At 39.1% G+C, this 16,276-nt stretch overlaps 1 protein-coding gene across 1 annotated transcript in view; it reads left to right on the top strand.

The window, feature by feature from the left end:
- mmp24 (matrix metallopeptidase 24) overlaps nt 1-16,257 on the top strand; it is a 75,394-nt gene extending 59,137 nt beyond the window's left edge. Inside the window, exon 9 of the mRNA XM_017479507.3 lies at nt 2,040-16,257. Within this exon, the coding sequence (XP_017334996.1) occupies nt 2,040-2,377 (338 nt within the window). The 3' untranslated portion in view covers nt 2,378-16,257. The remainder of the gene's footprint in view (nt 1-2,039) is intronic.
- The last annotated feature ends 19 nt before the right edge of the window (nt 16,258-16,276 follow it).

Genomic DNA, 16,276 nt, shown 5'->3' with positions numbered 1-16,276 from the left:
ATATATATATATATATATATATATATATATATATATATAATGTGCAACAATTATTGGAACCCTTTCAGTCAATACTTTGTGCTAACTCCCTTTGCCAAGGTAACAGCTCGGAGTCTTCTATAATGTCTGATGAGGTTGGAGAATACATGGCAATGGATCTGAGACCATTCCTCCACACGGAATCGCTCGAGATCCTTCAAATTTTGAGGTCCACGCTGGTGGGCTCTCCTCTTCAGTTCACCACACAGGTTTTCTGTGGGTTTCAAGTCAGGGGACTGGGATGGCCATGGTAGGACCTTGAGTTTCTAGTCAGTAACCCATTTTTGTGTTAATATTGATATATGTTGTAGATCATTGTCCTGCTGGACAAGCTTTCTGGCAAAGGCAGTCAGGTTTTCATTTAATATCTGTTGATATTTGATAGAATCCATGATGCCATGCATCCTAGGTGCTCTGCCAGAAAAACAGCCCCAAAATATTAAAGAGCCACCACCATATTTAACTGTGGGCATGAGGTACTTTTCCATATGGCTACCTCTCTGTGTACTCCAAAACCACCTCTGGTGTTTATTGCAAAAAAGCTCTATTTTGGTTTCATCTGACCATAGAATCCAATCCCATTTGAAGTTCCAGTAGTGTCTGGAAACTGAAGACGCTTGTGTTTGTTTTTGGGTGAGAGTAGAGGCTTTTTTCTTGAAACCCTTCCAAACACCTTCTGGTGATGTAGGTGATTTCAGATTATAGTTTTGGAGACTTTCCGATCCCAAGACACAACTAACTTCTGCAATTCTCCAGCTGTGATCCTTTGACATTGATATTTGACATTGAGATTTTTTGACATTGAAACAATATAGACACACCTCCAATTCCATGTTGATTCATAACATTTCCAGTTGAATGGGAAATGGTCATTTTTATGCTTGTGCTATTTACTTATAGACACTTCCCATTTTGTGAAGCTCAACAACTTTTTGCCGCACATCACAGCTACATTCCTTGGTCTTACCCATTTTTATGGATGACTAAGGGAATTTGGCCTACGTGTTACCTCATATTTATACCCCTGTGAAACAGGAAGTCATGGTTGAACAATTTCTTACTCCAAGTATACTTGAATATACTTCAAATATATATTTATCATATGAATTCATAGGGGTGTCTCTAATTGTTGCACACATTTATTTAACAAATATTTTTTGATAAACCTGTGTTGTGTTTGCAATTGTTTGATATCCATGAGAGCAAAGTAGTTTTGTGATTTTTTTTTTAACAGTAGTCTCAAAAGGTTAAACAATAAAGACAATTTTTCACAGCCTTTTTTGCTCATATTTACCAAGGGTGCCAATATTAGTGGAGGGCACTGTACCTAATAGAACACCATTTGAGGTTCAGTCATAGTAAAAGAGTGACTCCTGGTTTTGTTGTTTATTATGATTATCTGACAAAGGCCTGAAAATTATTTGTTTTCATGATTATTGTAATAGCTCACTTTATATGGGTACACTCAGCACCATGAAAATAAAATGCTGTGTCTTATTAGGACAATTTACTTTCTATGTCTAAGAAAATCATTCTGCAAATTTTGAATTTTTGTATTTTCCTAATCTTGCCCATCACAAATCACTACCCATTAATTTCCAGAGTACTTGTAATACTTTTTTGTATGAGTTATGTGATGTTATGTGATGGGGTATGGACACACATACACAATAGTGGAAAAGCACTGCAAATATTTCACATAATTGCACTAATTTATTTGAATATTGTCTAAAAATGTGTTTCTAACTTAGCACAAGTTGTGATGACAGTGGACATTTAACTGAGTATATCTTACACATTAATATCTTAGTATTTGGGAAACATTGTAGTCTAATACTATGATAGCATTTGTATCATTGGAAAGCTAAGAGGTTACTTTGTATAGCAATTTATAAAACTCAAAATATGAGTCAGAATAAATTAAAAATGAGCGAATACAAGTCACGAATACATACATTATGGTTCTACCTCACATTATGTCTCCCTGATCCTCTTTCCAGTTCACACTTACTTCTACAAAGGAAAGGACTACTGGAAGTTTGACAACCAGAAGCTAACAGTAGAACCTGGTTACCCAAAGTCCATCCTTAACGACTGGATGGGTTGCGACCAAACAGAAGTGGAGAAGAACAAGGACAGACACCTCCCCCATGATGATGTCGACATCATGGTTGCCATAAATGATGTGCCAAACACCATAAATGCAATTGCTGTGGTAATCCCATGCATTCTGTCTCTGTGCATCTTGGTCCTCATTTACACCATCTTCCAGTTTAAGAACAAAAGTGTCCCTCAACCTGTGACCTACTACAAACAGCCAGTGCAGGAATGGGTATGACAGACTAGGGAACACTGCAAAGTTAAACACTAAAAATGCTAGCGAGGGCTAACATGACAATGTTCAGAAGCACCTACACAACCAGTGCCTGTTTACTGCATTGTAATGCAAGAGGTGGGGATTGAAACATTGTTGACTCAAGGTCCTTCTGTCTGGAACAAAAATCTCAAAGATCTTTTTTTAAACATATGAGCCAAAAGCACAGGTTTGCTAGGCTTTAACTGAGTGGTGGATTGCAGGTACATGAGCTTAACCATTGCTTTGGCCTTACACTGCTACTGTAAAACCATTTTTCTCCATTCTCTCACAACCTGGCACTCTGAGGACAACCACAGTGGATTCTAACCATCATGTGTCCAAGGAATGCAAGAGGAACGGAGGTCAGTTGCCAGCAAATATATGTCCTATATATGCGCTCAACATGGACTTGTACAGGAATTATTGAAAGAATATGTCAGAAGAACAAAACAAAAATAACAAAAAGTGTTAAAGACGTGAATATCATTGTAGGTAGAAAGGCTGTAGAAAAGAATACAAAGAGGTTTTGTGTATATTGTAGTCTTTTAACATGTCTTTGACATCTGACTCTTTTTAAAGCATTAGAAACATGTTAATATTACATTAGTATATACACAGTGGGGTCCAAAATACTGGAAATTCAATTAAAATTGGGAATAAACAAGGTTTCAGAATTTTGAAATATTTAAAATGAAGAAATGTTCCTAAAATCCCAAATATTCAATATTCAAGATTCTGCATTATTTCTTGGTCACTATTTAAATGTAAGAAAATTTGTGATATTGACCATGTTAACTGACTTCTACAAAAGGTCAGATTTTCCTCATGCCCAATTGAGCATGTGTTAAAACAATGGATTTGATCTAAAATGGATCATAAGATTTTGCACACATTTGAGGAATTCATGCCAGCTCAAGTGCAAATGAGTCATTAAAGCAAAAAGGGGACAAAGATTCTACTTTCCACTCAAGCTGTTGTCAATAATATAATTTATAATGAAAATTATTGTGTTAAATTAAAAAAAGAATAGAAAATAGAAGTATTTTCAGTGGTTTCAGATGTTTGGACCCCACTGTATGTCCTATGAGAGAGAACTGTATGTGGCATCTTTAAGGCACATGCAAGTACAGTGTTGCTTGAGGTTAGAGTATTTCTTTTCAGGGTTTGAATTGTGTAGTGGGGAGGCATGTAAAAATCTAAACAGTTTATGAAAGATTTAACAAAACTCTTATGCATATGATTTATTTCTGTTACACAAAGTTATTGATGCTAATTACCTGACAAAAAGAGTGTTATCAAGAGTGTTTTTGCAGTCTGTTTTCACATTTGAATATCATTTAAAACTTTGATAATGTGGCATGCCATAGATCAATCAGCTTATTATTAATTTATATGGAATATTAGTAATGATTCATCTTTAAACCATTTTGATGTCCTAAGCCACCACTATTTCTTATATCAGAGTGCAGTGCACAGGAACTATCAAGTGTCCTTTGGCTGAGTTTTTATAGATTTTATAGATTTGTTTTTCACTGATGTATTGGTTGGTGTCACATCATATCAGAACTGCTAATGCACCTCCCCCTACAAATATGCAAATATGTTTGACCTGAAACATTTTAGTGCCCTAAAGGCCAGTTTTTAATGTGACAGGCAGACATTGCAGAATTTTTCCTCCCAAATATGCTGGATTTTGCATGTGGTATTGACTGTTCTGCATCTGCATAACAAACTATGGGAAGTATAGGTTGTGGTGATCATGTTAATCTTATCAAAAATGTATATATCCTGGGTTTGTTAATTCCTACACAGCTCTATAACATTCTTTGTAAAGTAGCCATGAAATATTTCTATGTGTAACCAACAGCCCCTAGAGGGGTACTAATTTGGTGAGTGTTATAAAACATTGCCAAATCCAGTCCAATCTAAATTCATCCCATTCAGTGATATTAACATTCTGCAAAGGTCCTAAGGCAACTTCTTGGAAGTTTGAATTCCTATCCAGAGTTGTTTTGAGGCAGACTTAAATATTGTAAAGGTGACTATATCACAACTACAGAGTCATTACAGGTCTATGGTTTGATCCTGAGCTCAGGTTACACTAGGTGTGAATGTGTGTGTGTGTGCATGTGGGTATATTCCCAGTGTTGCTGGGATAGGCTCCAGATCCATCACTGGTTTAAATGGTTTCTGAAGAAGAATGAATGACATTCTGCTTATTGTACATTTAGATGTTATTTAGGGTTTTTTTGTTTTGTTTTGTTTTTTTGTGAGTTTGAAAACACGAAGTATACAGCATATAAAGCAGTATGTATTGGCAAACTGGATTGTTAAAATCTAGTAATAATACCTCTTTTTTCAGATTTCTGACTAGATAAAGCTTTCCTTTAATTCTAATTTTTTTTCTTGCAAACCTAAACATAATGACTTTTGCCTTTTGCATGTACAGTATGACTGCAGCAATTGTTAATGAAAAAATACAACTTATTTATTTAACTTTTTTTTTTAACCCATTTACTCCCAGTTTTAGTCATTACCAATTCTTATCAGCAAGCTAGTTCTTCAAGATCACATGAGGGTTACCAATCAGGGAAGATTAGGGACAGTACATGCTTCTTCCAAACCACATCTTTTCAAACTGCTGCTCATAAGGCAGCTGAACACACTTGGAGGAAACCATTGTCAGCTGAATACAAACCTTTCTGAAAGTACTGGAACAGCAAGGCCAATTCTATTGTTTTCAATATAAATTGAAGACATTTGTTTTTGAGATCAAAAGATGAATATGAGACGACAGATCAGCATTTCAGCTTTCATTTCCTCATGTTTACATCTAGATATGTTAAACATTTAAAACATGCCACATTTTGTTTGAACCCACCCATTTTTTCAAGTGATCAGAAATATTGGAACATGTGAATAATGGGTGTTTCTTGCTGCCCAGGTGTGCCCTGTTAAATTGATTGTATTGAAATGCATTCAAATTAATCGGTAGGAACTTTATCATACAGCAACAATGATCCAAAACACACTGACAACTCAACAAAGGACTTTATCAGATGGAAAAAGTGGGAGCTTTTATACAGGCCAAGTCAATCACTAGACTTTAACCCAATTGTACATGCATTTCACCTCCTAAAGAGGAGAATGAAGGGAGAAACCCCCTAAAACAAACAGCAGCTGAAAGAGGCTACGGTAAAAGCCTGAAAAATCATCACAAAAGAAGAAACCAACAATTTGGTAATGTCATGAGTCACAGACTTGATGCAGTTATTGCCAGCAAGAGATATGCAACCAAATATTAAGTGTTATGTACTAATTTACTTCAATACTTATCTATTCGTATAATTTTGCTCATCTAAAAATTGAGTGGTCTGATACAAAAGGTTCTATGTTTATTGTTTAACACATCTAGTTTATTGTTTAACACATCTCTCCTCTCATATCCATCTGTTGATCTCAAACCCAAATTTCTGTGTATAGCACAAACAATTGAATTGGTCTTGCCATTCCAGTAGTTTCAAATGGGACTGTACATATTTCCACATTTATGTTGGCCACTACTGGTTAGTGTCACTGATTGACATGGGAGGGTACTACCATCCTGACTCATGGCCTCTCTTTGAATGCTCTACTGTTGTGCCACTTATTGTTGACTGTAGTTGCTTTTCATTTCTCCACATTACATAATTATAATGCTCAATTTACGGTTCAGTGAGGCATGAATCTGGAGTGGGAAGCTTCAGATTTGGGTGCAGTTTGCTTCGACAGTTGGTGTATTGGTACCACGTCAGAATTGGGCACAGGAAGGTTGTTATAGGACTTATGTACGTTAGTTAATATGAATGTTCTCTCAAAGTCCAAGGTCTGTTGTAAATGGTTGTGGGAACTGGTCAGAAAATGATACGCTATCTAGAAGGTTGTGAGTTGTCATATCACAGCAAATGACGGACTCCAATTACCAGCAGACACCGCAGCCTACAAACATGGCTACGGTACTTCAGACTACACTCCATAGACCACACAATGCCCCCTCGCTCACAGTCACCCAGCTTCTGATTGAGCACACCTGGGCTCAATCTCACTCACACACACACACGCACGCACACACTCGTAGGATGCTTTAAAACAGACTCTAAGTCAAGGGCATTTTGCAAAGTATATGCTCAGTTGCCTTTTGTCTCTGATGTTACCAAGCCTTTGTTTATTATTGCTTTTCTGGTTTTTTTTTTTTTGAGACACAGTTTCTTTATTGTTTCCAATTACTGCTCTGCCTAGTCTAGTCTATTTGCTGATCGCCTGACCTTTGCCTGCTTACTGATTTTGTACTAATTTATCGAGTTGGATTTGGTTTATTAATTAAAGCTGCCTTACCTGCAACCGTGTCCGTATACACCTCCATTAAATAACAGAATACATTGCCTAAGAATGTATGAAGCAGGAGGGCTGGACTTGCGGCAAGCTATCGCAGCTCACGAGCAGCTTATGGGAGAGCAGCATCGACATTTAGCAGACCTCGACGCCAAGATAAATCTTCTGTCCCAAGCCCTCGCTACGACCCCCGTATCAGCTGCCGCACCCAACCCGCCGATGCCCGTGCCAGAGAAATTTGCAGGTCACACTTTGCAGGCAAGGGTTTTCTGCTTCAGTGTTCTCTGTATTTTGCCAGTTATGAGAGGATGTCAGAGCCGTGGAAGATCGCACACTTCCTGGAGCTGCTTTCCAGCTGAGCGCTGAAGTGGGTGGCTGTGGCTCAGGTGGTAGAGCGAGTTGTCCACTAATCGTAGGGTTGGCGGTTCGCTTCCCAGCCCACATGACTCAACAGTCCGTAGTGTCCTTGGGCAAGATGCTGAACCTCAAGTTGCTCCTGATGGCAGGTTAGTGCCTTGCATGGCAGCTCTGCTACCAATGGTGTGTGAGTGTGTATGGGTGATTGAGACACTGTGTAAAGCGCTTTGGATAAAAGCACTATATAAGTGCAGACCATTTAACATTTACCATCTGTATTGGAGGTCAGGACCTCTTCGCCAGAGGTCAAGGAGACGGGAGAGCAACTGCTAACCATCGCCCAGGATTTGCGGTGAGTAGCAGACTACGCTTTCGAGTTTCGCACCATCACGGCTGAAAGCGGATGGAACAACACCACACTGAAAGCAGCATTTTGCTGCGGGTTAAATACAGTAATCCTGACAGAGATAACATGCAGCGTTGAGCAGCTAACCCTCAACTTGCTCATATACCCCTCCATTCATCTTGACCACCTGCTCCATAGCCAATGTTCACTATGGTCAGAGAGACTTCCACCAAGCACCAGTGACACTTCAGAGCCCATGCAGCTGGGATGCACACAACTCACAGAAGAGGAGAGGGAGAGGCAGCGTAGAGATTTCCGGGGCTTTTACTACGGTTAGGCTGACCATCTCATCAGGCAGTGTTCCCTCTGGACCTGGACCGGAAGCCTCCCACCATACTCCCATATGGTGACTCAAACACAGTTTTCATCTCACCAAGCTTTTGTTCTACTGGTCATAATGGAATACTCAGGCAAGCTTTCTGTTCTGACAGTCTTAACTGACTCCAATTCGGCGGGGAATTTCATTGATCAAGACACCATGAACCACCTCAACATCTCCATTCAACAACTGCACCAACCATGCAAAATCCAGGCCATTGACAGAGCTCCTATCAGGGGAGGAACCATCGCATACCACACACAGCCCCTCTCCCTCCAGATTGGCACCCTCCAAAAAGAATACATCAAATTGTTTTCACAGTATCTGCCAAACGCCAAAGATCCAGTAATCTTGGGCCTCCCATGGCTGGAACAAGATAACCCCTTTATTTCCTGGTCCAACAAGCCACTCACTCGCTGGTCCCCATACTGCCATGCCCACGGTCTCAGAAACCCAGTAATTTCACTTTCTGCCACATCTTTTGAGAGCCCTAACAACCATGTTTCTGTCCCTATATCTGAGGGAGATGCTCAGCAAAGATAAGGCCAGCAGGCTACCACTTCATTGTACATATGATTGTGCCATTGAGATGCTTTGTGGAACCATCCCCCTGGCAGCCGGATTTATCCTCTATCAATAGTGGAACAGCAAGCTATGGAGGAATACATTCAGGAGGTTCTTCAACAAGATTATGTCAGGCCACCCACATTTCCCACATCGGCTGGTTTCTTTTTTGTGGAGAAGAAAGGGGGTGGTCTCAGACCATGCATCAATTACCGAGGTCTCAATCAATGTTCAGTCAAGAACAAGTATGCTCTGCCTTTAGCTCCTGCAGCCCTGGAACAGCTCAGATCAGCCCAAATTTTTACCAAGCTAGATCTTCAAAGTGCTTACAACCTGGTGCATATTAGAAAAAGGGGCAAGTGGAAGATGGCCTTTAGCACCACCTCTGGCCACTATGACTTCCTTGTGATGCCATATGGGCTCTCTAGTGTTCCCATGGTGTTCCACTGTTTTATTAAAGATGTTTTAAGGGACATGTTGGGTAAATACATCATAACATACACATTGAGGACATCTTGATTTATTCTCCTTCTCTTGAAGATCATGTCCTCATTGTCTACCAGGTCCTGCAAAGACTCTTGCACCACCAGCTATACATCAAGGCAAATAAATGTGAATTCCATCAGCACATCTGATTCCTGGGTTATTTTATTAGCCCAGATGGCATCACCATGGACCAGTCTAAAGTAGCTGCTGTTGTGGACTGACCCAGACCTCAAACTATCAAAGACCTGCAGAGATTTTTGGGCTTTGCCAATTTCTACTGGCACTTCATCCAGGGCTTTAGCACCATAGCACACCCCTTGACATCCATGCTTCATGGAAATCCTAAACACCTAGTCTGGAACCCTGCAGCCAAAAACACCCTAACTCGGCTCAAAAACATTCACCACAGCCCCAATTCTCAAGCACCCTAACCGATCCAAGCCTTTCATTGTGGGTATAGATGCCTCTGAAATGGGAGTTGGAGCCATCCTCTCACATAGATTCAGGCACAAACCCAAGCTCCACCAGGTCATAAGAACCTGGAATACCACCGCCAAACGATTGAATCCTCAGCAAGCTTGTTGGTCCCTATTTTTCTCCCGTTTCCAGTTTACCCTGTCTTACCGCCCCTATTTGAAGAACACCAAAGCAGATGTTTTCTCACTTATTCACTCAACTCACCCCAAAGAGAGCGAAGGAGTTCATCCCCCCCCTTCCTGTGCCATGGGCACCATAGACTGGGAGCTGGATCAGACCCTGGCATGCATGCCTAGACAAAAATTTCCTTGTTCAACCACGAACAAACCCAAACTCTACCAACTGGTAAACTCTTCCCTCTGACCACAGGTCAATGGCCCTGGTCACATATAACCATAGATTTCCTCACAGACTTACCAGAATCTCAAGTAACAAAGCCTTTCTAGTTGTGATTGATCACTTCTCCAAATCCCAACGTCTGGTTCCACTTCCCACTATTCCATCTGCCTTTACTACAGCAGAATTTCTCTTTAGTCATGGAATCCCAGAGGAGATTGTCAGTGACCGGAGTCCACAGTTCACTTCCTGGCATGGGCAAGTTTTAAGGAGAAAGCTCAGGCTACCACCCACAGGTTAACGGCCAAGTAGAGTGAGTGAATTAGGAGGTAGACCAATTTCTCCGCACCTTCTATGCAGCTAATCCTCAGGATTAGTCCAGTTCTTACCATGGGCAGAGTACACCCAAAACTCCCTTCACCACTCTGCCACTTGTCTCACCCCTTTCCAGTGTGTGCTAGGTTATCAGCCTCCTTTGTTCCCATGGAATGGGACCAACGACTGGAACGGGCCGCCCGTATCTACAAGGATAATGGAGACAGACGGCACAGTGAACATCCCCACTACCAACCATGTGACCATGTGTGGCTCATTACCAAGGACCTGAGACAGCCTCACACTTTCAGCCCCAGGTACATTGGCCCATTCAAGATTCTAAGACAAATAAATGAAGTTACATACAAATAAATAAAGTTACCTACAAGTCTCTGTCATACCACAGCAAACCACAGACTCCAATTCACAGCAGACACCGTGGCCTTCAAACATGGCCACTTCAGACAACACTCCCCAGACCGCACACATGGGTTACGTCTGAAATGGCGTACTACCCTACTACACAGTAGGTTAAAATCAGTGCACCAGAGGGGTAGTATGTCAAAATTCTCAGTAGGCGAGAAACAGTAGGCAATAAATACCTGGATGGTGTACTGCTTCCAGCGAGATTTTGCAGTATGCAACCGATGGACACTACACTACTCAAAAATCCCATAATACAACAGGACTGGTGCGGACAAGCTCAGAAAAAAATGCGGAAGACAGCGCATCAGCACTTTTTAAGTATTAAACCTTGGTTAAACAGGACTTGTTTAAAAATATCCGGATAAATTGTTAACTTGGTGAAGGTTTAAACAAGAAAATAGTTGTCACAGCATTCAAAACCTTTTTTGTGATCTCCATCATGCTTTAGCCGGCCAAGCTAATGTCTACGAATTTACTTCGGCCGGTTAACACTGCCCACATTAAATTACTAATTCAGTTAACTTTCCTGATGTGCGTTTTGCCGTTAGTGTGGTTGCTTTAAATTTGGTGGTCCCTTTAAGATTGTGTTTACGATAACGTCAAAGGTCACATGACAATACCAACATGGTGGTTGTAGTATTTTGCAAAGTATACGCTCAGTTTCCTTTGGTCTCTGTCGTTAACAAGCCTTTGTCTATTATTGCTTCTCTGTTTTTTTGACAGTTTGTTTATTGTTTCTGATTATAGCCCTGCCTAGTCTAATCTGTTTGCTGATCACCTGGCCTTTGCCTGCTTACTGATTTTGTACTTGCTTATCGATTTGGATTATTCATTAAAGCTGCCTTACCTGCAACTGCTTCCATGTATGCCCCCATTACACGACATGAGTACAGTTCCCAAGACTAAGCAAGGTTCTTAACTGCTCAGCTATGTGCTTGGAATTGATTCAGCCTTACTTGTAATTGTTTAGATTAAAGCCTCTGGCAAATGAGTAAATGTAAATGGTGCAATGTATTACACATTCTGCTAGCATTATATATGTCTGGGAGAAAATGTTTTTTGTTGTTGTCTTCCAAACATATTTTCACCACTGGCAATCTTTTTGATTGTTTGTCTGTCTTAAGACAGCATTTACACCTTCTTTAACACACTGTACCTCATTTTAACTTTGTCATGACCTAGTTAATTCAAATTAATTACAAGAAGACATTTTTATTAGAATTTACTGTGCATCTGTTAATGTAAGCAAGCATGATTACATTGTTTTCTCTTTCTCCTTTAAGTGCATCTCTATCTCTACATCACACATTTCCTACTTTTAAATTTACATATCTAAGCAGCTTGTCTGTCTGTAGGTAGAGAAATGGCACAAAGGCAGTAATGGCTGTCCCTGCTTAACCCAGATTCAACATTTTCTTGCAAATGAAAAGTTTGATTTGAGCACCTGGCAGTGCCAGTCTACAATGTAGCAAGGAGGCATTCTATATTATGGGTACAGGAAGTCCTTACATGGGATTAATTTAAATGGAACACACTGTGTTGACTGTCTTCCTCCACTTTGAATGGTCTGATGAACTGGCATTGGGTGGAAAAAAAAAAAAAAGGCAAAAAGCAAATTGGGTGCAGAGTTATAGCACAGAAGCATGTGTTCCATATTTTACATTTTTTATGTACTTTTATGCAATCTCCAGGTACTTTGTATATTCCTTGATGAATAAATCCCTGGGATTGATGAAGTTGATTATGATATGGTCATGGATTGAAAACATAACTATAAGGGGAAACAGTATTCTCTTCTGATTCAGATATTCTGATTAAAGAGGAACAAGAGAAACACATGCATGGTCATTCCATTATGATAATGAAGACAGCCAATACACACACAAATAAGTTTTGAGATTAAATTTGCTTTTAACAATGGATCCTAATATATAAATATCTATACACTGTGCTTATTTTTTTTAATCAGAATGACCCTTGTCCCATGTGTCAAACAAATACAGGCAGGCACACAGAAATGGGTTCGGAGTTATTTCACACTCACAATCTTTGTTTCTGGATTATTCCTGTAATAAAATAGAACCCAAAAAGTGAACTGCCTCAACTTATTTAATTCATATACAGTTGAAATCAAAATTATTCAACCCCCATTGCAAATCAGGTTTATTGTCAAAATGTTTCCAATGAACAAATCAAACAAAAGCAGTTGAAATAGTTATGAATGCTTAAAGTGTTTTCACCGAATTCAACTGAAAATGCAACTTATAATGATTTCCCCAGTTTCAAAATTATTCAACCCCCTGAATAGAATCCCTCACAACAGCACATATTTGCAAAACATCTCAAGCACACCTGAATCAACTAATCAAGGGCTCCATTAGTTGCACCAGGTGTGCTTGAGCTGGAACACATGAAATACCTGAACTGGTTAGAGGCAAAAAATTTAATAAATACCTGGACAGGGAAGAAAAAGGAAGCCATCAATGTCTGCAACCAAATTTGTGAAAAGGCAGGTTGTGAAAAAACCCTCAAGTGACTGCAAAAGACCTGCAACAAGACTTGGTGGCAAACAGGCACTGAGGTTTCAGTGAGCACAGTATGGTACATACTAAACGCAGAAGGTTTCCCTGCCAGAACTCCAAGATGTACACCACTACTGACCCAAAAGCACAAGAAATGTCGGCTCAAAATCATATAAATAAGCCATAGAAGTTTTGGGGTTCTGTTCTGTGGAGCGATGAAACAAAACTGGAACTTTTCAGGACGATGGATCAGCGGTATGTCTGGAGGAAGAAGAATGAAGAAAGAACACTCTGTCCACAGTCAAGCATGGTGGTGGATTGGTGATGGTCTGGGGCTGCTTTGCATCCTCTGGCACTGGAAACCTGCAGCGTATGGAAGGCGAGATTTATTCATTGGAGTATCAGGAAATCCTAGGAGAAAATGTCATGCCTCTGTGAGGAAACTGAAGCTTGGGCCTCATTGGGCCTTCCAACAGGACAATGATCCCAAGCATACCTCAAATTCCACCAAGGCTTGGTTGCAGAAGAAGTCCTGGAAGATTCTACAGGGCCATCATAGTCACCTGACTTGAACCCCATAGAAAATCTCTGGTGGGATTTGAAGAAGGCGGTTGCACCACGCAAACCCAAGAATATTACTGAACTGGAGGCCATTGCCCATAAGGAATGGGCTAAGATTCCTCAGGAATGCTGCCAGAAGCTATGCATCTCATTTGCAGCAGGTCATAACAGCAAAAGGAGCTCTACTAAGTATAAAAATGCTTGCCATGAAGGGATTGAATAATTTTGAAACTGAAGAAATCATTATAAAGTTGCATTTTCAGTTTGGGGAAACCACTTAAAGCATTCGTTGTGTTTAACTATTTCAATTGCTTTTGTTTTATTTGTTTATTGCAAACAGCTGAAAGTCTGTAAGTTTTGACAATAAACCTGATTTGCAATGAGGGTTGAATAATTTTGATTGCAATTGTATAATTCTTGATATACATGTTAACAAATCATGGTACCAGCAATACAAGTGACTAATGTGCATGGATAAAAATTTTTAAGGTTGGTGAATAAAAATCATGGGACAAACAAATGTATGAGGCAAATCAAGATAAGAATTATTCAGTAGGCAATTAGGGAGGAAAACAAGTAAGCCTATGAAGTCTTTAGGCAATTTTATTTGGATTAATAGGAAAATAATTAAGGGGGCACAGTGGCTTAGTGGTTAGTACGTTCGCCTCACACCACCAGGGTTGATAGTTCAATTCCTACTGCTGCCCTGTGTGTGCGCGGAGTTTGCATGTTCTCCCAGGTGCTTAGAGTACTCCGCTTTCCTAGCCCCAGTCCAAAGACATGCATGGTAGGCTGATTGGCATGTATGAATGGGTGTGTGAATGTGTATGTGATTGTGCCCTGTGATGGATTGGCACCCTGTTCAGGGTGTACCCCGCCTTGTGCCCCATGTCTCCTGGGATAGGATCAAGGTTCCCCATGACCCTGAAGGATAAGCAGTATAGAAAATGGATGGATAGAAAATAAGTACATGGAACTTTAAAGTAGAATGGGCTGAGTTATTTAATGTTATTTAATGTTATATGACAGTGCTCTTGAATTCTCTATTCTGATTTGTACAAAGGTGTTGATTAATTTTCCATTACAACAGCTCTGACAGTAGTGCCATCTAGAGTATAAATCACAGGTTTATATTAATACATTATAGAAATAATAATGTATTAGAGTTACATTCATAGGGATCTCATTCGAAGAGTGGATACTTTACATAATCTAAGGCTAATAATAATTATAATAATTGAAAAGGAAAATGTATAATCATTGATATAGTGAATTTATTGAACATGTATGGAAGAAGTCTCAATGTCAATACTTTGTAACAATTAGTAAGTTTTGTGATTGCTGTCATAGGAAAACAATCCATGACTGAGCGGTTTGATGCAGATGTCCAGAACCAAAAGTGTTTTATTCCATATTTACTGTAGCCTGTAGCTAAATTCATTGCAAAGCCTAAATGACTGCTTGTTCTGCAATCTACATTAAAGTATACTTTTAAGGCCAAAGTACAATTATAAGCCCAAAATGGTAAACTTCAACTTAATTTTGTAATCTTGTAATTTATGCACTTTGATTCGACTTACACTGTTTGTAACTGACTTATTTAATAATCACTTCTCGTACTTACTCAGATGGGCTTTGTATCCTTAGAGTGTCATTATCACATCAAAAAACATTTCTACAAACAAAGGACAAGGGTGTCAAACATAGATGTTAAAACACTATGTGAATTATTTACCACTCTACTTTTGTCAATTATATCACAAACAAATTATTGACTGTATGGATCCTGATAGCTGGAATCATGATCAGGATTTAGTATACATTGATGCCCCCCATGACAACGTCTGTGCTACTCTTGGGCCTGCTGCTAAAACTGTTCTGGACATACCACTGGATAGTCAAATTTTGACATACACGATTTTTAGGGAAAGAATTTTTAAAAGTATCAATAATTTCTATAGAAAAAGTTTTAATTAAAGGTGAAGCCATGCCAGTACAATTTTGTTCTGGAAAAAAATGTACAAAGAGAAATGGGAATATGAATATTCTCTGTTGATATTGCCTCATTTTTGGTGTGATGGTGGTGCTGGATGACAGCCACTCTTAAACTCTACCTGCTGTTGCCTTTGGTTTCTGTACTCATTTTAAGAGAGTAACAATAAATAAAGAGGGCAAACAAACATATCAGAGCTTGTTTAGAACTTTACACAAATTGATTTATGTTCTTTGTCTACAGAGGATTGATTACAACTGAATTTTTATCCGATAAAGCTTTAATGTTATTTGTTTGATTTATTTTTAATTTTCAATGTATTTAATGTACATAAATATTTACTTTATTTGAAGAATTTATGAAGGAAACAGTTATTTAGACCAAACAACAGAGAATCTGTCTGTGCGGCTTTTTGATATTGTCTAATTTCCAGATGGATCATATAAATACAACAGTTAAGAGGATTTTTAGATTTTTTTTCGTTCACATTTTAAGAGTAGTGTATAATTTTACACATCATATACAATGCTGTCATTCCTAACAATGGCAATCATTTTAAGTCTTGATCTAACAATATTTAAGCTTTATTTGCAAAAATTTGCCTTTTTACATCTGTGCAGATTAAACTGAGTTTTTGTTTGATTTTAAGTTCTACAAGGTGTACCTAATAATATCGTCTCCATTTCCTATTAACAACATAATTTCAATAAAAGCAAAAATGATCAGTTATTTAATTGTCACTGAATAT

Source organism: Ictalurus punctatus, chromosome 11 (assembly GCF_001660625.3).
Source record: "Ictalurus punctatus breed USDA103 chromosome 11, Coco_2.0, whole genome shotgun sequence".
NCBI lineage: Eukaryota > Metazoa > Chordata > Actinopteri > Siluriformes > Ictaluridae > Ictalurus > Ictalurus punctatus.
This window is presented reverse-complemented; position numbering and strand designations above follow the sequence as displayed.